The 15,953-nt window shown below is 41.8% G+C and overlaps 1 protein-coding gene across 3 annotated transcripts in view; it reads left to right on the top strand.

The window, feature by feature from the left end:
* NME7 (NME/NM23 family member 7) overlaps positions 1-15,953 on the top strand; it is a 162,298-nt gene that overhangs the window by 84,816 nt on the left and 61,529 nt on the right. For all 3 annotated transcript variants that reach the window (XM_048817436.2, XM_048817418.2, XM_075118677.1), the window contains one exon: positions 15,129-15,193. In XM_048817436.2, coding sequence (XP_048673393.2) covers positions 15,129-15,193 — 65 coding nt within the window. The remainder of the gene's footprint in view (positions 1-15,128; positions 15,194-15,953) is intronic.

Raw genomic sequence — 15,953 nt, 5'->3', positions numbered from 1 at the left:
CAAACGGGGGAATCTTGAGTAGTGGTAGGGAGATTATATTACCTCTGTATTTGGCACTGGTGCGACAACTCCTGGAGTACATTGTCTAGTTCTGGTGTCCGCAATTAACGAATGATGTTGATAAATAGGAGAGGATTCAGAGGAGAACGGCAAGAATGATTAAGGGATTGAAAAATATGCCTTATAGTGTTAAACTCAAAAAGCTCAATCTGTTAAATTTAACAAAATGACAGTTAAGAAGTGACTTGATCAGTCTAAAAGTATCTAAATGCAGAACAAAAAATTGATAATAAAGGACTTTTTAGTCTAGCAGACAAAGTTCTAAAGATCCAGTGGTTAGAAGTTGAACCTAGACCTATTCAGATTAGAAATAAAGTGCAAGTTTTTAACAGTGAGGATAATAAACCACTGGAACAATTTACAGGAAGTGGTGGATTCTCCATCAGTGGCAATTTTTAAATCAATTTTAAAATCTGTTTTTCAAAGAGATATGCTTTAGTTCAACAACAGCTATTAGACTTGAAGCAATAATTAATTCAGGGACGTCTATGGCCTATGTTATAGAGATCAGACTAGATGATCACCGTGGTTCCTTGTGGCTTTATAATCTATGAGGTAGTCTTCAACTAAGAATGCAATCTAATAGAAAACAAAGCGAGCAGAATCTCTCTCACACATTGCAGAAGATGCTCTGTAATAAGGTGACCTCAGTTCACCTTTGGCCTATTTTGAATAGACAATAAATCATAAGAAGGACATCAACAAAACATTCTCACTTAATTTTATATATTAAATAATTACTTAATGTTTTACACATTTATAGCACTGTATATTAAGTAATCTTGCTAACACAGTGAGGCAGGTAAACATTATCTTCTTTTAATAGATGGGCAAACTTAAGCAGAAAGTGTATTTTATTTTATTTTTATTTTTATTTTAGTTCGCTACTACTAAGACAAGTATAACTCAGATAGAAACAACACAGAGGACAACAATTGAATCTCAAGCATGTGCAGAAATATGGTCTGTGAAGGAAGCGTAGAGAGGGGTTCGCAAATGAAGTAAAAAGAACAGGAGTACTTGTGGCACCTTAGAGACTAACAAATTTATTTGAGCATAAGCTTTCGTGAGCTACAGCTCACTTCACTGGATGCATGCAGTAGAAAATACAGTGGGGAGATTTTATATACACAGAGAGCATGAAACAATGGGTGTTAGCATACACACTGTAACAAGATGACAGGTTTCAGAGTAACAGCCGTGTTAGTCTGTATTCGCAAAAAGAAAAGGAGTACTTGTGGCACCTTAGAGACTAACCAATTTATTTGAGCATGAGCTTTCGTGAGCTACAGCTCACTTCATCGGATGCATACAGTGATCAAGTAAGGTGAGCTGCTATTACCAGCAGGATGCGGGGGGGAGGGGAAGAGGGGACAAAAAAACCCCAACCTTTTGTAGCGATAATCAAGGTGGGCCATTTCCAGCAGTTGACAAGAACATGTGAGGAACAGTAGGAGGTGCTGTCGTCATCTTGAATAGGTTGGAATATGAACAAGAGGCTGCTAGGCAGCTCTCCAACACCACTTTCTACAAGCCATTACCCTCTGATCCCACAGAGGGTTACCAAACGAAACTACATCATCTGCTCAAGAAACTCCTTGAAAAAGCACGAGAGCAAATCTGCACAGACACACCCCTAGAACCCCAACCAAGGGTATTCTATCTGCTACCCAAGATTCATAAACCTGGAAATCCTGGACGCCCCATCATCTCAGGCATTGGCACCCTGACAGAAGGATTGTCTGGCTATGTAGACTCCCTCCTCAGACCCTACGCTACCAGCACTCCCAGCTATCTTTGAGACACCACTGACTTCCTAAGGAAACTACAGTCCTTCGGTGATCTTCCTGAAAACACCATCCTAGCCACTATGGATGTAGAAGCCCTCTACACCAACATTCCACACAAAGATGGACTACAGGCCATCAGAAACAGTATCCCCGATAATGTCACAGCAAACCTGGTGGCTGAACATTGTGACTTTGTCTTCACCCATAACTATTTCACATTTGGGGGACAATGTATACCTTCAAATCAGCGGCACTGCTATGGGTACCCACATGGCCCCACAGTATGCCAACATTTTTATGGCTGATTTAGAACAACGCTTCCTCAGCTCTTGTCCCCTAATGCCCCTTCTCTACTTGCGCTATATTGATGACATCTTCATCATCTGGACCCATGGAAAAGAAGCCCTTGAGGAATTCCACCATGATTTCAACAATTTCCATCCCACCATCAACCTCAGCCTGGACCAGTCCACACAAGAGATCCACTTCCTGGACACTACAGTGCTAATAAGCGATGGTCACATAAACACCACCCTGTACCGGAAACCTACTGACCGCTATGCTTACCTACATGCCGCCAGCTTTCACCCTGACCACACCACACGATCCATTGTCTACAGCCAAGCTCTATGATACAACCGCATTTGCTCCAACCCCTCAGACAGAGACAAACACCTACAAGATCTCTATCAAGTGTTCTTACAACTACAATACCCATGTGCTGAAGTGAAGAAACAGATTGACAGAGCCAGAAGAGTACCCAGAAATTACCTACTACAGGACAGGCCCAAAAAAGAAAATAACAGAACGCCACTAACCATCACCTTCAGCCCACAACTAAAAACCTCTCCAACGCATCATCAAGGATCTACAACCTATCCTGAAGGATGACCCATCACTCTCACAGATCTTGGGAGACAGGCCAGTCCTTGCTTACAGACAGCCCCCCAACCTGAAGCAAATACTCACGAGCAACCACACAACAAAACCACTAACCCAGGAACCTATCCTTGCAACAAAACCCGTTGCCAACTGTGTCCCCATATCTATTCAGGGGACACCATCGTAGGGCCTAATCACATCAGCCACCCTATCAGAGGCTCGTTCACCTGCACATCTACCAATGTGATATATGCCATCATGTGCCAGCAATGCCCCTCTGTACATGTACATTGGTCAAACTGGACAGTCTCTGCATAAAAGAATAAATGGACACAAATCAGACGTCAAGAATTATAACATTCAAAAACCAGTTGGAGAACACTTCGATCTCTTTGGTCACTCGATTACAGACCTAAAAGTGACAATTCTTCAACAAAAAAACTTCAAAACCAGACTCCAACGTGAGACTGCTGAATTGGAATTAATTTGCAAACTGGACACAATTAACTTAGGCTTGAATAAAGGCTGGGCATGGATGGGTCATTGCACAATGTAAAACTATTTCCCCATGTTTATTCCCCCTCCCCCGGTTCCCCACATATTCTTGTCAACTGCTGGAAATGGCCCACCTTGATTATCACTACAAAGGGCGGTGGGTTTTTTTCCCTCCCCCCCCTGCTGGTAATAGCTCACCTTACCTGATCACTCTTGTTACAGTGTGTAGGGTAACACCCATTGTTTCATGTTCTCTGTGTATATAAAATCTCCCCACTGTATTTTCTACTACATGCATCCGATGAAGTGAGCTGTAGCTCACGAAAGCTTATGCTCAAATAAATTTGTTAGTCTCTAAGGTGCCACATGTACTCCTTTTCTTTTTGCGGATACAAACTAACACGGCTGCTACTCTGAAACCAGCAAATGAAGTAGGTTTTTAAAGGGGATTTTGGAGGATGAGAGAGGGGCACTTAATCTGTTACAGTGCTTGTCAAGGTTCCTTCCCCATTCTGAACTCTAGGGTACAGATGTGGGGACCTGCATGAAAACCTCCTAAGCTTACTTTTACCAGCTTAGGTTAAAACTTCCCCAAGGTACAAACTATTTTACCTTTTGCCCTTGGACTTTATCGCTGCCACCACCAAATGTCTAACAAGTATATAATTGGGGAAGAGCCCGTTTGGAAACTTCTTTCCCCCCAAAATTCTCCCAACCCTTACACTCCCTTTCCTGGGGAAGGCTTGATAAAAATCCTCACCAATTTGCATAGGTGACCACAGACACAAACCTTTGGATCTTAAGAACAATGAAAAAGCAATCAGATTCTTAAAAGAAGAATTTTAATAGAAGAAAAAGTAAAAAGAATCACCTCTGTAAAATCAGGATGGTAAATACCTTACAGGGTAATCAGATTCAAAACGTAGAGAATCCCTCTAGGCAAAACCTTAAGTTACAAAAAGACACAAAAACAGGAATCTATATTCCATTCAGCACAGCTTATTTTCTCAGCCATTTAAAGGAATCAGAATCTAACACATATCTAGCTAGATTACTTACTGAATTCTAAGACTCCATTCCTGTTCTGTCCCCGGCAAAAGCATCACACAGACAGAGAGGGAGGCTTTGTTTCTCCCTCCCCCCAGTTTTTGAAAGTATCTTGTCTCCTCATTGGTCATTTTGGTCAGGTGCCAGCGAGGTTATCCTAGCTTTTTAACCCTTTACAGGTGAAAGGGTTTTTCCTCTGGCCAGGAGGGATTTTAAAGGTGTTTACCCTTCCCTTTATATTTATGACAGTGCTGTATCAAAATGAGAGCAAGATTGTACACTTGACTACAAGCAAATATGCAGTAATCTCGTCATATTTCATAGATGTGTCATATATTGAAAAAGAGATAAGCCACCACTGCAAAAATATCCAGTTTTCATTCGTTTGTGACAATTCTGCCTTTATTAACATGGTAGAAATAAAATGGCTTGCATAATTGGTCAAAGGAAAATGAAGATGCAATTGGAAAGGATATTCCTATGACTATACAGAGAACCAAGCCTCAATACGTTTTCGCCCTAGGAAAAAATGCTGCAATAATGTGAGAGCATTGTATGCTATTTCAAAACTGTTTTCCTTCAAAGAAGGAAAACCATGCAGTCCTCATTCAGGACTAGGTACATGCCAAATTAAAAAAGCTTTTTGAGTTTTCAGTGTGAGAAAATGTGTCTGGAAAATATTTTTAAATAGGCACTTTTTAAAAAAGTATTCAGATAACTCAAAACTGGCTGAATGGATTGTTCTGAAATTTTCTCTCCCACCCAAGAAAAAAAATCATTTCTGGTTTCAGACTAAGTGCAAGAAATTTTCTGCCCAAAATATATTTTCCACAAATAAGTGTGTATTATGAATAGGTCAGTGGCAACTACATTGTGAACTGATCTAATCCTAGAAACCTAGGTGCTATGATAATCTTAATAATAACAATAATAATCAGAGTCAGAATTCCTGTACTGTGTGGCTTAAGCCATGTACATGGGAGTGTATGGAAAGGTCCGTGAGGAACTCAAAGTATTCAGCAATTTAAAAATCAAGAAATATTTGTTGGAAAATAGCAACCGAAAGAAAATGGAAGTGGGATTAATACAAATCCGTGCAGGTGTTGTAAATCAGTACCTCAGGTAATTTGAGACTTGCCTGTAGATATTTCCACTTTCAAGACAGGACAGTGCTGCTGAGTTTTTGAAGCCATCTAGAAAAGCTGTGCTGTTTAGGGTCTTGTAAGTGACCCCTCATAGATCTGAAAATTTATGTCCAAGTCTGTGAAAGAGATGAGCCATCTCAATTGCTTCAGTCCCTTTTTTCTGCAGTTACCTGTGGACATAAGGATCCATTGCTCTATGCTTGGAGTATTTTGTTTGGCTTTTAGGCCAAACCTGTGTTCTTTCTAGATTACTTGTTTTAGTAATTTAGTCTTAATAGCTCAGGGTAGATGTTCATTATTAGGTTGGTTCTGAAGGACAAGAGTTACTGATGAGTAACCCTTTTCTTCTTTTTCTAAATACTAAGTGAACCAGACATTAGAGCAAAGAATTCAATCTGCGCTTCTCTCTAACTTTTTACAGTTTTTTTTTGAGTGGGCAGAGGGAGGAGGAATTTGGAAGGCAGATATATTTCAAAGCATTGTAACTGATCTTGTGGTCTTAGCCACTCCTTGCTGAAACTCAAAATATCCATATTCTGGCATAATATGGCATAATAAAGTGCCATTTATCGTCAAGGTTTTGATTATAATTGACATAATGTAATGTAGAGAATACTGGTTTCATCCTCAGTGAAGATTTATGTCTTTAGTATATATGAGGGAGAAAGTCTTTAAAATAAAAATCTTTTAAGCCGGGACATTGAGAATGAATTAATGTTTATATAGCACTTTGGGATTTTCAGGTGCAAGACATTAGAGAAGAGGACATGTAGCTCTTTTTAAACAGAGGTGCCAAGGGTGATCCTGGGAATTACAGACTAGTGAGCCTTACTTCATTACCAGCAAAACTGATTGAAACAATTTTAAAAAAACCAAACACCCAGATGATCAGAACATGATCAAGACTAACCCCTGTGACTTCTGCTAAGGAAAATTTTGCTTCATTCATCTATTAAATCCTTTAAATATGCCTCTTGTGAAGGTGAATAAAACAGAACCAGCTGACGTAATTCATCAGCACTTCCAAAAACACTGGGACAAAGTCCTTCTCAAGAGGCTATTAGGCAGCTTGATTTAGTGAAGCATGGCATGTGCTTAAATCTATGCTTGTGTTTAGTTTAACTGCTTTGCTGGAAAATAATGGACTTAAGTGTGTATTTTACATTAAGTATCCGCTTTAACTGGCTTTTCCTAATCTGGGCCAAAATTACGGGGTGAGAGGCAAAATATTGGATTAGAAATTGGCTAAGAGACAGAAAGCAAAGACTATGAATAAATTGTTAATTTTACCATAGGAAGAGATGAACAGGTGTGTCACAAGGATCTCTACTAAGATCAGTGTTTATAATATATTTATTAATGATCTGGAAAAATGGGTGAACAATGAGCTGGCAAAATTTGCAGAGGATACAAAAGTATTTAGGGCAGTGAAGACCAGAAAAACCTGTGAGGAACTTCAGCGAGACCTAACAAAGCTAGGTCAATAGACAGCACAACAGCTGATGAGATTCATTATTGACAAATGCAAAGTAATACATTGAATAAAGTAAGGTGAATGAGTAATTCAAATTATTCCTTCCAATGTGTAACCTGTGGGAAGATACTTGGGTTTCGTTTTGTGCACAGCTCAATGAAGTTCTCTGTTCAGTGTGCAGTAGCATTCAAATCTGCAAATAAAATGTTAGGATGCATAAATAGGATGAAAAATAATATATCTATATATAATATTGACTGTATTAGAATACCATTATATACACTAATAGTGTATCGTCACCTTGAATACTGTGTTCAGTTCTGTTCACCCTATCTCAAAAAAGTTATCACAAAAGAGATTGAAAAGATTCGGACTATTTACTTTAGAGAGGAGTAAGAAGGAACATCATAAAGGTACACATATGAATGAATGGCAGAGAGAAGGTAGACCAGGGTTTTCTGTCCCACTTTCTCCTAACACAAGAACAAGGGCATGTTCAATTAAAAGGAAACCCAGAAATCTCAGTCTGTCTCTCTGGCATTTCCTTGTTGGGGTCCATAGTTGTCAGCACAAGTTCAGCATGGCTAAAACACAGCTCTCAGTTTTCCCCCTCAAGTGTCCCCCCATGTCCTTTCTCAATCAATGTGGACAACATCACCATCCTGCTGGTAACTCAGGCCCATAACCTGGGCATCCTCTACACACACATCTGCAAATCTACCTCATTATCCTCCTTCAGATCCCTCCTCAAAACTTTCCTTTTCTATGATGCTTACAAAAAAGCTTGACAATGGTTAGGTCACTGGTGTGTTGAGATCACTGGCGCTCATCCTGACCGGTATTGTCTCATTGTTGCCTTATACTCCGCATTCAGTAAGTCCGTATCTATCTGTTGCCTCTAGTCTTATACTTTAGATTGTAAGCTCTTTGGTGCAGGGACGCTCCTTGTTTTGTGTTTGCACAGTGAGCACAGTGGAATCCTGATCCATGAGTGGGGCTTCTAGACTCTACAGCAATATAAATAATAATAAAGGAAATACTTTCATACAATATACAATTAGCCTGTGGAATTCATAGCCTCAGGTAAGCATTGAGGCCAAGATCTTAGCAAGAGTAAGAAAAAAGTGTATATTTATAATAAGAAGACGACTATGCAGTTATATTAGTAAGAATTAAGGAAACATCCAGAAGTTTGGAAGGGATAGAAAACCTCAGTCTTCAGGATAGAAACTGACCACAGCTGATATGAGTTAGGAAGAAATGCCCCTGTCATGGGGTCCATTCACTGCAGGTGGCACTGCCTCTTGGAAGTTCTGGGCATTAGCTCTGCCAGGCCAGCGCCCTCCTTTGGTGGTGTCTCCCCTGTCATCTTCTCGCTCCAGGAAACGCAGCCTCCTCTTTGTGACTCTGCTCTCTTGTCAGATCACTCACCATTCCCCCCTTCTGGGGTACAGTCTATCAAAGTCTCCGTCACTCCCACAGCGACCCAAGCAGTCTTCCAGTTCACTGCCCCGCCAGTGCCACTTCCTCAGTGGCAGGTAGGGGAACTCAAGCCTGCCCTCTACTCTGGGTTCCAACCCAGGGATCCTACAATACACAGTCAACGTCTGTGCAGTCCCCAGCCTTGCTGCTTATCCCTGGGCTGCTTCCTACCCCGCGTGCCACAGGCTCTCTTCTCCACCCAGCTCTCTTCAGGGTACACTCTTCTCGACGGGCCAGGCCTCCAGGGTCCTACGTTTTCCCCAGGTTCCCTCCTTCCCTCTCTACTAATCAGAGGGTGACTACAAACTTCTTTCTGGCCACCCTTGCTGCTGCCAGCTTCCTGGGTTTATACTAGATCAGCCCACCTCTGCTCAGGTGAGCTTCCTCCTAATGAGGGTTTTCTTTCCACCCTTCATTCCCCCACCCCTTACAGCCTAGTTGGTTGATTGGGCCTACTTGAGCCCTCTCAGAGCCAGTCTGAGGACTACACCCCATCACAGTCCCCATGAGCATGTTAGCCCGTAACTCCCTTCCTACTGCAGGGTTTCTTGTACCTTGCTCTGAAGCATAGAGCTGGTTGGAACACCTTCACCAAAATGTTCTGTTTTGTTGAAGATGTATTGTCTTTGGGAGATCCAGTTCCAGGCCCTGCTCTGTGATGTGAGCTGGGATGAAAAGTGCTGCTCTGAATCAGGCAAAGCAGGGACTTGATCCTGGGTCTCCCACATCCCGGGCGAGCACCCTAACTGCCAGGCAAAAAAAAAGAAAAAGACAGACAGATGTACACCCATCCCCTTTCCGCAAACACAATTCTGTTTGCACAAAAACATTCAAAAGGTTTTGCTTTCATTCCACTGCCAAATGAAAACAAAACAAGCAGAACTTCAAAAGTTGCAATGAAATGGAATTGTCATCCTCCAGTCATTTCTCCTGAATCCTCCGACACTTGAGATTGGATTAGATCAGTGGTTTTCAAACTGTGGGTTGCAACCCAGTACTGGATCACGGAATGGAAGGCACTGGGTCGTGGCGGCTCTGGTCAGCACTCCTGATCGGGCCGTTAAAAATGCCGTCGGCAGTGCTGCCTGGATAAGGCAGGCTAGTTCTTACCTGTTCTGACACGGGCACTGCACCCCGGAAGCGGCCAGCAGCAGGTCCGGCTCCGAGGTGGTGGGGCCACAGGACTCTATGTGCTGCCCCTGCCCCGAGCACCGGCTTCACATTCTCATTGGCCGGTTCCTGGCCAGTGGGGACTCGGGGGGGGGGGGGGGGGGGGTCAGTGCCTGTGGCCGAGAGCTGTGTACGTGCCTTCGTCTAGGAACCAGACCTGCTGCTGGCTGCTTCCAGGGCACAACGCGGTCCACGGTCCACGGTGCCAGGACAGGCAGGAAGCCTGCCTTAGCCCCCCCCGCTGCGCTGCTGACTGGGAGCTGCCCGAGGTAAGCCCGTGCCCCAACCCCCTGCTTCAGCCATGAGCCCCCTCAAACCCGGAGCCCTTTCCTGCACCCCAAACCCCTCATCCCCCCACCCCAGAGCCTGCACCTCCACCCCAGAGCCCTGACTCTCTCCCGCACCCCAACCCTCTGCCCCAGCCCTGAGCCCCTCTCAAACCCCTCATCCCCAGCTCCATTGGGTCACGGACATTAACAATTTTCTTCAACCGGGTTGCCAGAAAGAAAGTTTGAAAATCACTGGATTAGATGGACCATTGTTTGAGCCAATTTGGCAATTTTCATGTTCCTGTGGAGAAACTATTTTTTCCCTTTAAAAGAGAGACACTGCAGGAGTGAAATGTGTTTAACTGGGGGCAGAACATTATGCAGATGAATTAATAAGAAAGGAGAAGGGAAGTCAGTGTTCTGACTTATCTAGATGACACACACTCCCCAACTGTTGACTGGCACTCTGTGAAAAGCTCAGGTGGGATGGCAAATCCAAGAAGAAGTGAAGGGAACATAGCATCTCTACCCATGACTGTCCAGAGTTGGGCTACTGGCTAGTAGATCTGGGAATTGACAAATCAACTATTAGATGAACATGTGGCATCTGTAAACCAGGCATGTTACTCCAGTCAATTGTTTTGCAAACATTTGTATCATCTTATAAAGTCTGATGTTCTCCACTACTCCTTTATTATATATGATTGAAAAATTATCCTTTTATGCTACAAGGTAGCAAATTGTTGAAAACCACTGCAACTAATGAGATCTAATGCCTCATCTGTTCATCTGATTAAAATGTGCTGGAAGATTATCTGTCCAGTGTTAGTGCCTAGTAACCTAATGCTGTCTAGGAGACACAAAGCTTTCTCTCTCAGTTTTTATGCCGAAGGTTATTTGTTATGCATATTTGCTAGGATTAGTGTTAAATTCCCCCAGTTGTATTTAGTAAGACTGTGATTTCTTTTGTATGTTGTCTCTGAAAATTAATCCTGACTAACCCCTAATCTGCAGCTTTGATTTGATTTGGCTTCTTTCTGCACTTAAATATGTACTGTCCCTGTTTGGAGGGTCTTTAAGAAGTAGCTCGTTTCACTATTTCACTTAGATTTTAAAGTGGTTACTCTTTTTAAAAAAAAGTCATAAATTTTTTTAAGCTGCTGAAATGACTATCTAATTAATATTATCTATTTAATTAATATTAATTGACTATCTAATTAATATTAATAATCTATCTTCTTTCCTACCCCATATACTCAGAAATGTGAGCACATAACCCCTTCCACTACTGCAGTTGGCTGAAACCATGGTCCTGAACAGTGGGAGTTTGCCACTCTATTGCTCTAGGGTTGCTATCTATTTGGTTTTTTTTCTGTATTGCTCCATTCATATTCTGCAAGTGCATTGTTGTTAGGAAAAGGGCATCTGTCTGTTGGTTAAAGCAGGGCAGTGGGAGCCAGCACTCCGGGGTTCTAGTCCCCACTCTGCCACTGATTTGTTATCAGGCTTTTGGCAAATAACTTATCCACTCTGGGCCTCAGTTTCCACTGCTGGGAAGTGGAGATGACATTCCCCCCATTAGAGATGTGGCGTGTGGCTTAATATCTGTTTGTGAAGTGCTCTGGTGAGATGAGTTGTTATATAAGCACAGTGGTGATGGCGGTGGTAACAGTCGGTTATTCTGCTGAGATTTTAAACTGGCCATGTCCATGGTGGATGCGAGGTCATGCAGGCGGGGTGGAGCAGTGAACTCTTCAAAATAGCACCCTCCATCCTGTGCAGCATGATACCAGACAAAACCATGACCAGTTTTATATCTGTACTGGCCAGGACAGACCTTGAAAAAACAGGACTATCCAACTTAAAAGTGGATGAATGGCCTGCTTAGCCAGATTTATAAATTTGCCCATTGGCCTTTTCAGTGGGGGGCAATCCTCACCCTCTTACTCTGAATAGTTGAGGAAGCTTATCATGAGGAGGTTTTTTGGGGGTAATTCTTCTCCCAGACATTTTGCTATGGGAGAGGATGACATGGGCCAGTGAAATGAATTCCATTAGTTCAGCTTTTGAAATGCTGTAGTAATGAGTGATCTTTCTGGAATCACAAGAATTTCTGCAGCTAGGATGAAATCAGGAAGTGCCATGGGAGAAAAAAGAAAAGGAGTACTTGTGGCACCTTAGAGACTAACAAATTTATTTGACCATAAGCTTTCGTGAGCTACAGCTCACTTCATCGGATGCATTCAGTGGGAGAAAAGTACATATTGCTAGATCTATCATGGTTCATTATTTAAAGAACTTTATGCCAAAGAAACTGGGTTAAAGTGTTCCAAACATGTCTGAGCCCCTCTCACTAAGTAGTCTGTCTTCTCCCCCCCAGATGAACAAAATCTTAATAACCTTAGTAAAGAAGAAACACAAAGTTGAATGGTAGAATTCCAGTATCCTTTATTCCTCTACAACATAGATTTTACTAACTGCTTTTAAAACTGGTGAGGATAAAAGTCCAATAGAGAGCAGGTCTATGTTACCCACAGGCTCAGATACATGATGAATATTTAAACAAACAGTGTGCATGTGCCAACCAGATAGACTGGTGAATGGCTAACTGTTATTTATTGATAAAGTTTAAAAACCAAGATCTTCAGCCAATGGTATGGCTGCTATTTCACAACAAGTAGTTCAGCCTTTGCTATTCCTCTGCTTCTTCCCTTTCTTCCTTGGCTCCCCCCAAAAATGTGGCTGTTGGTTGCAGGAATTTAGAGGATGGAGGATCCCTTCCTCTTTTCCCTCTGCAGCTGTCCTGTAATCCCTTAACTGTTGAAGGTAGAATGGTGACAATTCCCTACTCTGCCACAGATTTCCTGAATGACCTTGGGCAAGTCATTTAGTCTGAGTCTACACTGCAAAGCAATAGGGCTCAAACCCTGGGTCTGGTCTTGACTTGGTCTTGAACCCTTCACCCCCACGGTGTCCTGGGATCCTAGGTCTGAGTCAGTCTGAGAGATTTGTTTGTAGATGGAAAGGGGGTTTGAGCTCAAGTCTGAATCTGAGCCTGTTCTCACATTGCAATGTAGACATACCCATTATATCTCTGTGCCTCAGTCACCCCCTCTATATAATGGGGATAATATCTACCTACCTACAGGGGTGTTGTGAGGTTAAATACATGAAAAATTAGGAGGTGCTTAGATACTGTAGTAAGGGAGGGGCCATATGAGTAATTAAGAGAGATTGCCAGGCAGCTTCCGGACATCTGGGTTCTCTTTCTCTCTCAGGTTTCTTGTGTGACCTTGAGCACATTCATCTCTCTGTGCCTCAGTCCCCATAGGGTAGATTGTTGTTATCCCAATTTTGCCAATCTCACAGGAGTATTGTGGTGATGCATTTATTAATGTTTGTGAGGCACCATATCAAAACATACCTTGACACCAAAAACTCTGTCTCCACTCATTTCTAAATGCCAAAATTCCAAACAGCTGTCCCCTAGCCAGATGCCAGAACCTCCAGCTTTCCCTCAATAACAAAAATAGGTCACATTTTGAAAATGGGAAATTTTGGGGAAAAGCATAAATTGAAAATCTTCCTCGAATTGCAGTTTATATTGAATTTAACAAGAAAATGACAGAAGACGATATTGAAGGTACTGCACTAAATTGTTAAGGATCTTGCCCCTCTTCTTGAATTTAGCTGAAGTTGCCATCAGTATGTTAATGTGATGCAAAATTCAGCGCCCCTATGCTGCAGAAATCTGTGGGTCCTGCAGAATTCAGGTCCTGAGCATTTAGGAAACTTGAGTATTAGTTTTCAGTCATAGTCTTAGCTACTGAGCTTATTCTGTACAGTGCTAAAAAAAACTTTCAAATTAGAGACTGGTTTATTAAGGTATTTAATGACCATGAGTCAATCCTTGCTCCATTGAAGTCAATGGAAGTTTTGCCATTGACTTCAATAGGTCCAGGACTTCACCCCATATCTGCAAGTGTTGAGCAAATACTTTACATTGAACGCCTATAGATGAGTGATGGTTTCTGCTCAGTAACTCTTATCCATTGTACTCCATGCACTTTCTGATTTTTCATAAACTTTTTACCAAATGTCTTTCTTGGACTTCCAATGACGAAGTGCAAGCCCCATCTCTTTGTTATATAGGCTGTCTAGGTGTTTATATTGCATCTATCACCATAGTGTGCCACAGTGTACTCATCTAAAGAAATAACAGTACCTCAATGCAAACATCACAACACAGTGCCAGGATGTCTCACTATGGTTATTCTGTGGCTCTACACCATGTCCTCTCCCTCCCCTGCCTCTAAGACAGGCTACTAGAAGAGAATGGGAGGCATTCTCCCCTCTTGCCTCTTTCCCATATCCTATGCCTTCTTGGAACAACAAGAAGAAATCCTGGGAGCATCAGTTCATTTGCTTCAAGTTCCCAGTGCAACATTTGAACTTCAGTATGGTGACATCATTATGATCGTCTCTGCTTGCTCTTGAACAAATGTCTGGAAACCCCTAGAACTATATGAAGTGCTCCTGCGAGCTGCAGGAAGTTCTGGAGCACTGACTGGGTTCATCCTGTGGATACAGTATTTCTACTAAGTTCTGCCTACTGTTGCATCGTATGCTAGACTGACATAGTTTCTCAAAGGGCCTGATCCTGTGAACACAAGTCCCATCCCACCCCACTTCAGTGGGTTTGTTCATTGGTAGATATACTCAATAGTAAGTATTTACAAGAACGGGCTCCAGAAAGGCATGGGACCATATTTTTCTCTGTTGTAACTCCATGGAAGTCCATGAAGGTGCATCAGAGATGAGCTTTTATACGCATTTAATTAATCATGTTTGTTACAGTTGTGCCTAGGGACTAACCAAAAATGGGGCCTCATTGTGCTGTACTTACACAGAATAGTAGACCGTCCCTATCCTGAGGAGCTTGCAATCTAAATAATATTTTAAATGGCTGTTTATACAAATGGAGTTTTGGGTGAAAATATGGAGTGAAGTCAATGGGAGTTTTGCCATTGACTTCAGTCTGGCCAGAATTTCACCAATCACATTATTCATACATTGCTGCAAAAAGTTATTTCAACAGCTGAATGAAAACTCATTTGGAGAATCACCTAAAAAGGATGGCTTCAAAAAGGTTATGATATCTGAGTTCTGCTCTGCTGCATATTTCAGCTTTACAGAGATAACATAAATGCTGTGTTTTGACAAGAAAACAGGTAGTATATGAAGTAACTGCTATATCTATATACTGTGAATTTCTTTAATTGTTTTGTGAATGTGCGTGTTTGTATCTCCATAGGGCTAACTGGAAAGATCATAAATGCCATCCTTGAAGGGGGATTTGAAATCTCAGCTTTGCAATTGGTAAGTATCCTCATGCATTTTATATGTTTCTGTTTTCCATTTTAACTGGATCTAGAGCAAAGTTGCATGATTGCCATTTTCTTTAATTAAAAAAAAATCTCAACATAGGAACATGGGCTGTCAAATTAAAGACTGTATTGGGTAGAATGTTGGAAGCTGGCACTTCCATGTACTTCTGTGATGCAGACTGAGTCTCTGTCTAAAGGTTTTATACTGCTGCCCCTCATCGTAGCGTATGAGTGCCTTCCACATAAAATCAACAGCAATAACAAGCAAGAAGTCCGAAGTGGACTTCATTGAGTCTCTGGTGCCTCTCCCTTTTTTAGGATCAGAACTTTTGGGGGGTATGTTTTTGTTTGTTTGTTTGACTGGGTGATATGGTCATTGGAGGGTTGTTTTCATTTTGTGTTTATATTTTTTTTGGGGGGGACAGTTATTTTTGTAGATGGGGTGTCAAGGTTGTCAACATTAGGATTTTTTTTTTCTTTTAAATTTATGGCTGGTGTATTGCTGATGGGTGATCTTGAACAAGTCCAAGTCACTTTGCCTCTCTGTGGCTCAGTTTCCCCATATGTATAATGGCAGTAATGATACTGACCTCTTTTATAAAGCACTTTGAGATCTACTCATGAAAAGTGCTAGGTATTAATAATAATAAACTGCTTACAGTTTTTTTTATGAAACATTTAGTGTGAATTTAAGATAGGATTTTCCAAGTTGCCTAAGGGATTTTGAAAATCTCACCCTTAATACTTGTGAA

The sequence above is a fragment of the Caretta caretta genome, chromosome 1 (assembly GCF_965140235.1).
Source record: "Caretta caretta isolate rCarCar2 chromosome 1, rCarCar1.hap1, whole genome shotgun sequence".
NCBI classification, from domain to species: domain Eukaryota; kingdom Metazoa; phylum Chordata; order Testudines; family Cheloniidae; genus Caretta; species Caretta caretta.
The sequence above is the reverse complement of the archived record's forward strand: the minus strand, read 5'-3'. Positions and strand labels throughout refer to the sequence as shown.